Source organism: Plectropomus leopardus, chromosome 3 (assembly GCF_026936395.1).
Source record: "Plectropomus leopardus strain MGB_pleo_1.0 chromosome 3, ASM2693639v1, whole genome shotgun sequence".
Taxonomy (NCBI): Eukaryota; Metazoa; Chordata; class Actinopteri; order Perciformes; family Serranidae; genus Plectropomus; species Plectropomus leopardus.
The window spans coordinates 14,594,021-14,606,792 of NC_142178.1; the positions used below are offsets into that span (position 1 = coordinate 14,594,021).

General features: G+C 38.0%; 1 protein-coding gene across 5 annotated transcripts in view; it reads right to left on the reverse strand.

The window, feature by feature from the left end:
- Positions 1 to 175: 175 nt before the first annotated feature.
- The window catches only part of rbm20 (RNA binding motif protein 20), a 69,775-nt gene continuing 57,178 nt past the window's right edge, over positions 176 to 12,772 (reverse strand). For all 5 annotated transcript variants that reach the window (XM_088075686.1, XM_042485903.2, XM_042485904.2 and 2 more), the window contains 9 exons: positions 11,106 to 11,252; positions 10,434 to 10,565; positions 10,274 to 10,353; positions 8,175 to 8,889; positions 7,998 to 8,084; positions 6,037 to 6,625; positions 5,376 to 5,441; positions 2,691 to 2,812; positions 176 to 1,196 (listed from right to left, as the gene is read on the reverse strand). In XM_088075686.1, the coding sequence (XP_087931812.1) occupies positions 1,128 to 1,196; positions 2,691 to 2,812; positions 5,376 to 5,441; positions 6,037 to 6,625; positions 7,998 to 8,084; positions 8,175 to 8,889; positions 10,274 to 10,353; positions 10,434 to 10,565; positions 11,106 to 11,252 (2,007 nt within the window). In that variant the 3' untranslated portion in view covers positions 176 to 1,127. The remainder of the gene's footprint in view (positions 1,197 to 2,690; positions 2,813 to 5,375; positions 5,442 to 6,036; positions 6,626 to 7,997; positions 8,085 to 8,174; positions 8,890 to 10,273; positions 10,354 to 10,433; positions 10,566 to 11,105; positions 11,253 to 12,772) is intronic.

A 12,772-nucleotide genomic window follows, 5' to 3' on the forward strand; every position in this document is an offset into this window, starting at 1 on the left:
AGAAGGTCTCAAGACCCCACCCAAGGCTTTGGTGACCCTGGTAGGGGTCGGTGCCCCCAGGTGGGGAGCCAGTGGTATATTGTACCTTATGTGTCATGACTGTATTATCATTATACCACAAAGCATATATTATTAGCTACAACGTTCATTTTGGGGGGAAAAATACCAGTTGAAACAAATTTAAATGTTTATTCACGTTTTTTTGCAAATCATATGAAAAGTTTGTCAAGAAAACAACACTACCACTGATGTCACAGGATCAGTGGTATTCACAGTTTACAAAAACAGAGTGTGGCTTGATAATCCCTCCGAATAAATCACTGTCACATGAAACATTGCATGTTTAACTTTGATAAATTAAACACATGGTCCAGTTTAAGTTCTTCAGTATTTAAGGCATTACATATGTCAGCAATTATGATTATCTTATTAATTCAATCCAACAACTTCAGAACATAAAACTTCAGAAAATAAATATATTTTGCAGTGGCATTATTATCAATCCACATGATTTTTACATTTTTCACTTGAAACAGCAAGAGCCTTGAAAGCCCCACAAATAAATTAAAATTCAATGTAAAATCTTTAAAACAATTACAACAAACCTGAGAATTTGTCTCAGTTTTCTTTCACTGAGTAAAAACATTCCTTGGCACATATTTCAAGTCATTTTGCAGATGTAAATGTATCACCAAGGTTAAAATTGATTTAAACTCAGATAATAGGCTGACGTAAGCCCAAAGTGTAAAAATGTGCCTTCTTAGTAATCATTGCAAATACATTTACATTGCAAAAAAATAACAAATGCATTTTATCACACACAATCCAATGAAATAAACTGTAAGAAAACTGATAAACCGAGCAATTAAATATTGTAGCTTAACTATACATTACACCTCGAGTATGTACAACATTGAGAGCGTCTGTGGCTCGGACTGTCAGTGCCTTTCAAGACATCCAAACATCCTTCTCCCAAAATATCAAAACGCAGTGCATTTCTCCACATACTCTCGCTTTCATGTGTCACATTATCCATGCTGCAGTTGTCATAAGTCGCACACCAACAGCACACATACATTAATCCTTCCTTTGCTGTTTGCGGCACAAGATGTGAGGTCAAGCTGATGTCACTGTGCAGCTGAGGGGTCGGCAAATACGCCCGACAGACTGTCCTCCGCCAGCTGGGACAGGTACTTCTGTGGACGAGTGGAAGAAAAGAAAAACTAAACATTTATATATATATATATATACAAATGATACATTGTGAATGATCTGGCTATATTTTTCTACACTTCTTTTCTGCTGACAGATTAAATATTTCTTTTCGAAGAAAGGCCAGGACATAAAAGCAGTATCTTTGAAAAATTAAGACAATGGGTATATGAATTTAAAATCAGCTATTACCAACTATTACCAGCCACCAGAGAGCCATGTTGGTAAGAGGCATCCATTTAGCTGGACTCAAATATCTTCTTTTTTAAAAATTTCTTCTTTTTGTACTGCAGTTAAAGACTTGTGTGAAAAGCTACAGCTGATGCTGTGTTGGATTTTACACTGAGACCGAACTGATTTGATAATAATGTAAAAATGATAATCAAATATGTGTAGACTCAGATCTAGATTTTATTGCGAACAAACGAAAAAAAATTAAAATACAAGTCAGAAAACAAAACCAGAATACCGCGCAGACATGTTCAGTAGACATCATAATATACACTGTACTGTGAAGTTACCGTGAAATACGCAGATCGGTGAGTACAGTAAAACAGAAGTTGAAAGTTTAGAAAAAAGAGGACAAAAGTGAATCTGAAGCTATTAAACACCAGTACACAAACGCACACAGAGACAGCTCTGACAGACAGCACAACTGTGTAAAACAGCTTTTTTTTTCTCTCTTGGTATGTAATCCATCAAATGTTTGAATCTCAGCTCCTCCTGCTCGCCTCAGCTGTGCTGCCAGGGACGAGAGACATGCAAGACGGCTCAGTGCTGAGTGGGCAATAATCAGGAACCTGATACAGTCGCAAGTTTAAATGTAATGTGTGCGCGCGCTGGTTTCTGACTGACTGCATTTGTGTATTTTTGTTATGAATAATCTGTGGATTATTTATCCAATTAACTGTTTAATCTATAAAATGTCAGTAGAAAGTCTTAAATTTGTACTGTTTTGTCCAACAAATGGTACAGAGAACAAACATTACACTTAATATCTTATAATTCTTCAAATCTGAGAAACTGGATTCAACTAATTTTAGTTTTTTCCCTTGATAATAAATTTAAATAGTTAATCAACTATCAAAACTACTACTATGAGTTTATTAGTACATTAACTGTCTGCAGCCCTGCTTAGAAAACACAGTTTAATTTAACATTTAAAATAAAATGTCTCCTCCGAAATAAAAGGAACATAAGGAGAAAGGCGCAGAACGTTATAACACACATGTGCTGAGCGTATGTGAAGCGATAAGTCACCAACTCAGCAACAGGTGGTGTAATCTTGTGAATTTTGCTACCAGACCACACTGACTACGGACCACACCAGCAGTGGCCTCAGTACAGTGCAGCACATTTACTGTCAGATGCACATCGCCACCTCAGCGAGGGGAAGCACGCCCGTATGATTCAGGGACGAAGGAATGCTTTTCCCCATCATCACCTGAAGGAGCAGTGTGTCAGCGTGTAGTGTGTACCTGCAGGTTCCTGTAGTGTACGGTGCTGCGGCAGTGAGTGGTCTTTGCCGTCTCCTCACTGTTATAGAACAGTCCGCAGAGTTTACAGTAGAAGCCGGTCCTCGGCACGATGAACTCCACTCCTGTCAGACAGAGACAATCTGAAATAAGACCACTGGAAATCCATCTTGGAAATCAAGGCCTGACAGATGAGGCTTCACAGAGCGAGTATTTACAGTGTGGTACTTGATGCAATAACGCAAACTAGTTGCAAATACGTTGTCTTCTTAGTTTTAAATGATTTTTTTTCCCCACTGCGTCCCGATTTTGGAAGTAAAAATTATCCTGTTTCTTTTATTTTCCTTATTTAGTTGCTTTTTTTTTTGTTTGGCATTGTCATTTATTCAAATTGATACAGAGAAACTAAATTATGCTTCTGTCACTGACAGGCTAAATAATTAACATGAACTCTCTTCTTTATCCAACCACAACTTCACAGGGCTAATTTCATTTATTCTTCTCAATAACATATTTTTTTAAATGAATGCTATTAGAATGCAGAAAAACAATAATAACAACGACAAAACATATATGCTACTTCTAAAATTTTTTAATTGACTTTAAAAGAGTTTTATGTCACTCATGAATTAAATGTAATTTAAACTGAACTCTGTTAAGTAAGGAATCTCACACACTGACGGCAAGTGGCTGAAGTCATACGTTTTAAAGTTAGCAAACTGCTTAGCGGGGTAAGAGCTTCTCATGGTGCGATTATTGTTTCAGAAAATGTCACCGTTTCATGGTGCACACTATTACACAATTATCAAATAATATTTAATAATTTAATAATTAGCAGTTACAATGAACCATAAAGGAATGAAAATGGAGGGTTTTTTAGGGGTTGAATAAACATTTTATAAAAATTTAAACTTTAAGCCTTTTCTTTAAGGAAATATGTGTAAAAAGTGTGCCTTTTTGCCCTTTTTTAACACCATAGATAAGCAAATGTACATGGTGTCATGGTGATAATTGTCCATTTCAATACCACGGTATGCCTTGAAACTGGTATACTGCTGCAACCCTATACTACTTATAAATGGCATGACATCCGATTTTCACTAGATTATTGCATCTGAAAGAATTCATGATAACAATATTATTACCTACAGAATATATATATATATATATATATATATATATATATATATATATATAATTTTACTTACTTTTTTTTTTTTTACATTTTTGTTTATTGTGTGTTTTCTCTCTTTTTTTTGGCAAATGAATTAAATTTAAAATATAAGTGTAGGGGGTGCCTGGTGGCTCAGTGGATAGAAGGCATGTTCTTGCCGCAGCGGCCGCAGGTTTGATTCCGGCCTCGGCCCTTTGCTACATGTCGCCCGCTCTCTCTCTCCCCCCTTCACACTTGTGCTGTCCTATCAATTAAAGGCAAAAAGGCCCCAAAAAACATCTTTAAAAAAAAATAAAATAAAATATCAGTGTAGGGAGGTGGAGAGACTGTTAGAACTTTTCAGTATCTTTATAATCTAATTTATTAATACAATATTGCTGCCGCAAAATATTGTGTTACTAGGCTGTTTTCCCCATCCCTACTGATGGATAGTGAAAAGGCAACCAGATGGCGTTGGCAAAGATAGAAAAAGCAAGAACATTAAGAAACATAAATGAGTTAGGTTGCTGTTTAGGGCATTATTTACACATGACGATATTATTTATATGATATCAATATCTCATTTTTAAATACACATAGTTATTGAAGATGCCATAATATCGCAACACCCCTACTGCACATGAAAAGTTTCCATAAATACACCATAATTTCATTCTCTACTTTGCTGAATAAACTAAAGAGGGAGAAAAGAGGAACACTCTTCTCTTATATGACTTTGCATGTTATTTTAGTCCTTCAAAAAAAAAAAAAAACACAGGTGTTCAGGTGAGTTCCAAGGTAGGTTTCAATGACACAGCTATGACAGTTAAACCAACAAAATAGCAACAACAACAACCAAATGACTCATCAGGGGTAAATTTGTCTCAGCCGTGCTATCAATGGACACAGTTTGCTCTGGACACACACATACACACACACACATAGATTCTCGGGGCATCATACAACAGAAATAACCACGCTCACGTGCCTGTGCTGTGGTCTATTGTTGCTGCACTGCACCAGCGCTTATGTAAGTGTCCATGCAGCAGGCTCACCACTGGCCATGTGCTCGGCCGTGTCATTCTAGCTCTAATGATAATATAAATACTCATCTCTCAGGGGTGCGTTTCACAACCTGCTCACAGAAATAGGTCAGCAAGTGGCCAAGCAATTCCAGTCAATTACAGTGTTAATGCAACAGGTTGTCAGTGCACTTATTAATGGTGTGCATAATAACACTTTATCTTCAGGACTAAAACCACAAGCTCAAGACTCAATGAACTTGTCTCTGTGACAACAAATAAATATAGACCCGCTCCAGGACATTTGGGACTGAGTTTAATTCAGCCAGAGAAATCTGATACTTATCATTGTTATTCCTACAGTTGAAACTTTTTCTAAATAGCCCGATATTTGCTGACAGAATAAATTAAATCATAGAGGATCTGACATATAGTGTGTATCGTTCAGATTTTCAGTGTATTTCAAAACACTCAAGTTAGAGTCAGAGTGATAGTAAAACTTCTTATGCTTACCCAAAGGGATGCTGTGTTCACTGACAGCCTTGTCTTGCTCACGAGGTGGCGACAGGGCCTCGATCTCTGTAAAAGGCAAATAAATTATAAGAAAAGGCAGACTGCACTAAACATTACAAGTTGTGCCTCTTGGGGGCATGATATGAAAGAGATTACAGTATACTGTGCACTTTTTTGCCACTAGGCCACTACAATGCATTGACTTTTACTTAACATTTATATTTTTTTGACAAAAGTTTAGGACATTACAGGACAGGTTTGTAAAAAAAAATAAGTATCTGACACTATTTCCTTGAGGAAAAAAATACATAGCTGCTTGCAACGATCAGTTCTGCAAGCAATGTTTCTATTTTATAGCTGTAATAATAACAACTAAAGCCTAGTGTGTCAACTACGGACCATTTTGCTGCACATTTTGCTGCTTGTGTGAAACTCTTAAACTCATTTAAGGTTTTGAACCTTAGAATACAATTTTGGAATAAAAAACATTTCTTTTTAAATGAATAATAGTTTAACATAATAGTTAATGGAATTTATTTATTTATTTGTCAATCTATGGATCGATTGACAAATCCATCCTAGTGACACAGACTATGAAACTATGTAACTGAACACTGCTTCTCACACGTTCTGCTGATAACGCTTCACTTCTGAAAGGTACCTTTTTTGAGAATCCCATCCTTTTGTTGAACCTCGTCACTGATTGTCTCTGTGACGTGTCCTGCTTCCAGGCTCTTGCTGTCTTCTGATACATGGATGTGATTTTCTATTCGCTCCTCTGATGGCCCACGTTTTGTTACTTTATCCTCTATACACGCCTCCTCCAGTGCAGCCTTGAACTCCTCACTGGGGAAGTCACTAAGGTTAGTGACTGGCAGCTCAGGTGTAACTGGACTGAGTGTCTGCTCTTCAGGACTAGTTACAGATAAAATATTCCCTGGTTTCTCATTTACAGATGTTTCTGTTGGGTCTTCGGCATCTTCACATAATTTTTCCTGGTTAGACTTTTTGCTGGATGTCCCCTGCACCTCCGAAAAGGAGGAGGAGCTAGGTGGTAGTACATTCTCCTCTGTCGCTTCTTCCTCTGCAGACTCTTTGGGGCAGGACGCATATTCTTCCAGCTCAGGAAGGTCGGGCTCAATTATGGAATCATCTTCTCCTCCCACTTCATCTACCGTGACCAGTTCCTCCATGTTCTTAGGATACCAACAGTCTTCATCAGTGTTATCGCCACTTTCCCACTCCTTTGCCTTTGAAAATGGAACAAGAAAAGAGCTTTCAGTACGTCAACTATAGCAACCTGCAGCTTTACAATGTTTATCAACATACACCTTTATGTTGAAATTCTGTGTCACCGTCAAACAGCATCAGGCAGACGATGGCAAGCAGTCAAGATAAAGGAAATTAAGATAGTGCTGTTCACTCAAGAATAAATCAGGTGTGAACAGACAACGTACGTCATATGTAAATTATGACATTATGGGATTAACAACGTTGTACCTGCCTGGACGGGTTTCTCACTCTGCTAACTTCTTGTTCCAGTAACATGGCAACATTAACGAAAGCTTCTCTGTTCAACAATGTTTGACTAAAAATGCGTGCATGCAGTCTGAAATTCTGCCGTGCTTTTCTGTCAGGAGATGCTTACTGATGTTTACTGCGCTCAACCTGTTAAATTTATAATCATTTATGTTGTTTTTATCTTTTACGGACAAAAGCAAAATTAAAGGGGTGGCAGCTTCTTCTGTAACATATTGTGTTAAATGGGCAGATGATAGAGTATTAAAGTAGTGAGTCCTTAAATGCGGAAGTCCGTTAGCCTTTTAGCACTTCCAGTTCCCTCGTCTTAAAGTTTATGGGTTTTTTAGTGGGTTTTTAGTAAAATGACTTAAATAAAGTCTCTGGTTAACACAGGCTAAAGGTATTTATACATTTTGTTCTGCAACACAAAATAAGTCCGCTTAAACCCAATTCTTGAACTTTTAAGGTTTTACTCGTCTTAAAAAAGGCGGTTGCTAACAAGTGGCTAAATGGGACTACAGTGTTTGTCTGGGACGTTCGACGTCATCACACCGGACACAGAAACTCATTAAACCCACTTATCTGCCTTCACAGCTTTACAGAGTCGTGCTTGAACTTGTAGATTTATCTGTTTATAATATTTTTTGATTCTGTTTTAACATGTTTTTACAGTGTTTGTAGCGGTGACGTTTAAGTCGTGCAACCACGATGTAGTTCATGTATAGCCTAACAACAGCGTTTTGCTTCTGCCAATTTCATTTATGCTTCAAAACACACAAAAGTGGTGTTCATCTGTGCAGATTATCATGCTGAACAAAACGTGTGAATCTCATGAACTTGTGTTCGTCAGAGAGCTTATTTTTGGTGGTAACCGAAAATCCCATTAAAAAATCCCATAAGGTTTTTGACAAAGGAACCAGTGCGATGCTTACTTCCTAGTTGGCCTACAAAAATACATCATCCCTTCACCACTCTATTGTTTAATAGATCGCAGGCCTCGAATCATTATGAAACTGGTGATTTACACCCCTATTAACCTGTGGGCTCCAATAAGCATCTAAAGGTTGTGAATGTGTAATAAAGATCTATGTGCTCACTTACAGTGTCTTTTTCTTTACTACATTCAGTTTCCTCTTTTTGAACATTGCTTTGCTGAGGTGAAACAGATTTTTCTTTTGAGTGGCAATCCTGAAAAAAAAAAGAAATAAGAGCAGTTAGAAGGATGAGCCATTAAAATCACTTGGTCAACATCAATAATTAATATATGTCTTTACTCACAGTATTTTCTGTTGTATTTTCTTTCTCATATTTTTCCGCACTGGTGTGCCTCCTGCTTGTCCTTTTGCTCCTGCCCCTGCCTGGTGAACCCTGCCTCTTGTCATCAAGTGTCCTGCGAAGTGGCTCCTCGGTTATCTCAAACTCAGAGTGCCTCAATCTGCTTTGGTAGTCACCTCCATCTCTCCTCTTTAACTTTGTGTCGTGCCTTTGGTATGGAGGTCTGGGCGGCTTGTCTGACTTGAACAATTGTTCCCTCATGTAGAAGTCGTCCTCCATGTTCCTGTAAGAGTTGTAGCACATGCCTTGAGGGCTGCCCCGTAGGTGCCAGTCTCTGTTGCCCCTCATCCCTTCACCTCCTCCTCCCCCTCCTCCTCCTCCTCGTTCATCTGCTGATCTCGAGCTGATATGATCTATTGGTTTCTGGTAAGCCTTCCGACGCTCGGCTGCCCGTCCATTAGGCCGATCGTCATCCGTGCTACCCCCATTCCTCCACAGGTCATCCCTCTCCCTTTCATCCTCACCCCTTCTTAAGTGTGATGACCAATCCCAGGAGCCCCGGCGGGGGCCCAGGCCATTGTTGCCTCTCTCTGGACCCCTGCACAGTGCCCCCTGGGGGCTGTGGGCTGAGCTGCAGGATGTAAAACTGGGGCTGTGAGAATGAGGACTCAGAGAGCGGCTGATAGGGCTGCGTGAGCGTGCTCTCTCTGGCATGTAGCTGTGGGGGGAGATGACGGATAGGTTACATGAAGAAATCCTTTAAAGCTGCAGTTTGTGTTGTAAATTTTGAGATCAGAAATAACACACGGACTGACTAAAAGAATGAAAAAGAGCTTTCTCCCATTATGTATGGTCACAAAAAAATCATAATAACTGGACAACTCAAAAAAGAATTAATGAAATACAAATGGTTAAACTGGAGGAGGTCGGTTTTAGACCTATACAATAATTAAATCATAAAGCAATAGAATAATCTGAAGCATGGGTGCTACAGGAAAAGTACTTAATTTAATGAAATTTATTTATTGAAATTTGAATGCAACATTTTATAGAATAGGATGTAAATCCTCCACCGCAGACTCTCCAACTATATCAAACAAACCATACAACAACAAAAAATACCACAAAATAACAACAATTACACAAATACACACACATTAAATTAAAAAAAAAATACATTTTGTATCTAATTTATTTTTAAGAGGGTTGACTGAAGGAGCCTGCACAACATCCTCTGCAAGCTAGTTCCAGTAACATCTTATTAGAAATCATTTGTAGGATTTTCCTCTTAACTCATATTTATTATTCCAAAAGAGGAGGACAGGCTCAGCCGAAATGTCATATATTCAGTGAACAAGCTCATAGATCCCAATAATGCCACCTCTGTGTTTCCTTTATGCTAGAGTTGGTTAATGTAATTTTCTCAACCTCTCCTTCATCTGACATCTCTCTCAGACCTGGAATTAGTTTAACAGCTCTTCTCTGAATTTTCTCAGTTCTTCCCATATATATATATATATATTCAGATCAAATCAAACTTGCAAATTTAAGATGCAAGCTCACCAGAGATTCATATAATGGTAAAAATAATTCTTTACATAAATTTTAAAAAGTCAGAATATCACAGGGTGAAAACATAAAAAATCCATGAACAATTTTATTTATTTAATTTATTATATTAATGTATTTATTTCCACTTTTTCAGATTTAAACAAATAATGGTTTTCTTTTTCTGTCAGTGCCGTCCTACAGTATTAACACTGCATGTTACCTGTGCTGTAAGATGAAATTACAGTGAAAACTGAAGAAAAATAACAATCTTTGTGATGTGACTGCATTTAGTTAAGAGTTGGTTTAGATATGTATAATGGATGCTCGCTTGTTTGTTAATTAACTGTCAGAATTTTGCACTTTTGTTTTACTGTTTGTATTTTGTGAGTCAATAAAAACGAAATACCACAATGACTCAACTTCAGTTATTATCAATGACATTTTCACCTCACTAAATTTCCATTTTATTTTCCTTGGCTAATGACTGAAAGAACTCAGCTACACAAAAACAAGCATTTTTCTACTGACAGTAGAACGAAAAGTTGCCTTACTGTTCAAGTTCTTGCATCTCATCCCTTTCCCGCTGAGAGGCGATATCTTGGATGATTGATTGGACATCTTTACCTGGTTTCTATAGAGAAGAGAAACTCTTGTTTAATAACTGGCAAATGACATCTCTACCGTGCTGTTTACTTTGTTCTTCAGTCTTACCTTGAGTTGCAGCTCCTTGTATCTCTTTGACATCCGTATGAGAAGTTTCTGATTGTTAATCATAGCTGGAGTAAGCTGGTAGTATTGAACCATGGCCTGAGCTGCTTCAACATAGGCCATCTCCAGAAATGCCTGATGGGAGAACAGAACGTGGCTGTAAACATTTCTGACAGTTATATGGTTTTTCTTGTAGGACATAAGCACAAATGTGTTTCACATCTCAGATGTCAGACTGGATGCAAGCAAATCTTTGAAAATTATCATCTCAAGGTGCCACATTTCATTACTATCATAAATCAGCAGAACAGTCCCTTTGGTCCCTGTAACCAACACCACGATTTTAGTATGAATGCTTTAAATTTGATAGGGGGGATATTAATGCTGCAGTTCAGTTCTGATAGCTGAAACCTGGGAAGCTGACCTGTCGTGTACTGGTAGTTAAACAGCCAGTAAGTTATGACAAAGTACATGATATCACATAACAGGTGCAGCAGAAGAAAAGCTGTTGATAGTCATAAAATGCTCACAGATTATTTCGTAATTTGCATTTTGGCACATTTTTTTCAAAGTGAATATATTCACAGGACCAACATCTTTCAGAATGGATATCTGTGCTAACATTAATGGATTTCTATGAATAATAAATAATCAACAGAGATAATGTTCTTGTACCTGGTGGGTAGAGCGCATGAGGATGTAGTTGGTGACCTTGCCAAAGGGCAGTCCCAGGTTGATGACATCATTCTCTGTGCAGCTGCCTTCAGGGAGATTGCAGATGTGAACGACTCGCCCAACTGTGGGCTTTCTGGGTGGAAATGGCTGCAAATAATCAAAACAATTAACATGTGAATATTGTCTTAAATGAAACACACACTGTAGGCAAAATTCTATTGAACATCTGAAAACGACTGTTGTTGAGGTAAGTCCAAAACCTTCCTACGGTTTTATCAGTATTTAAACATTCAAACTTCCACCAAACCAGAAACTAAATAACTTCATCCTGCTTACAATGACACTGAAGGTGGAGTTTTTCATTCTAATCCAGTTCACTTTTTGAAAATTTAGAGATTATCTCTTCACACTCTCCAGCTTTTCATTCTGCGTGTGTGTTTAGGCCATGGACGTAAACAAAGAAAGGTAGTGGAAGTGAGAGGTGAAAAACAGAACTTCTGAAGGAGCACTGATGGGACCACCTTTATCACCAACAACAGTATATACTGGGCTAGTCATCTGTTTTTTTGTCAGTTGTTAACCTTAGTGCGCAAACCTTTACACTTCAGAGATCCTTTGTGCACTGAACGTTTTGGTGGTCAAAGACTCCAGTTGCAATGCATAGGATAACTGCTCTAACCACTTCGTTTTCTGTTTCTACATAGGTAAATATCCAAGATATAACTATTACAGCTGGGGAGTTTTATTTTTGACGCAGCTTAACTATTAATTAGATGTGAGGAGATGAAATAGAGAATAAATTAATATTGATCTTCTCAGCAAACTGTGGGCTCTGCAGCAAAAAAGATATACTTTTTACTTTAACAATCTGTGTGGCACATCAGAGTCAGTCATACTATAGGAAACCAGTCTGTGTAACATCAATGTAACACTATCACACGGGATGTCATGTCATTTTCCCTCCTTGATTCAACCCACCTCATTCCATCTATTAATAGTTGCCTGGCAGTAGTGCAGCAGTGATAATGAAAGTTTTCTTGTTTGGATTTAGAGACCTTGTCAGCTGACTGGCTTCAGACATTTCACACACTTGATGCAAATCCCTCATAGGATGCCAAGTATAGCGACCTGCATAGCTCTTTTAATTTAAGGTTCCCAGCAGATATGTTTTAAAGTATGTAGAAATACTCTGTTAAGATAAATATTTGTTTAACATTGTTTTCCCTACATAAAATGTCAGCTCTCCAGCACTGGGAGACTGCCAAAACTAAGTGTGGAGGTCTGACTACAGAAGACTAACGTTAGAAGAAACATTGGAGAGACTGAGTCAAACATGTTTGAGCCAAGTGGTAACATCTGAGACTAAAGAATTAAGCCAATGCAAAGTGCCAAAAACTGCAGTTCCTCTAATGGCCACTTGAGGCTGGCTCCAAAACAGTGTGCCATTTTAAAACGCCAAACTGTACAGCAGAGATAAACATGTTTACAGCCTGCAACAAAAAGCAGTTTGAGTCTCTAAAGTTAATGTAAACATTCATGAAAACTGTACAGGGAATAAGTTTTTATACAACTCACACTGCACATTTTATTGAGGCTTAATGATACGCATAATTAGAGGTGTGGTCACTTTGAGTGACAGGCTGTCTGTGAGGCGTCCCCACAGTCTG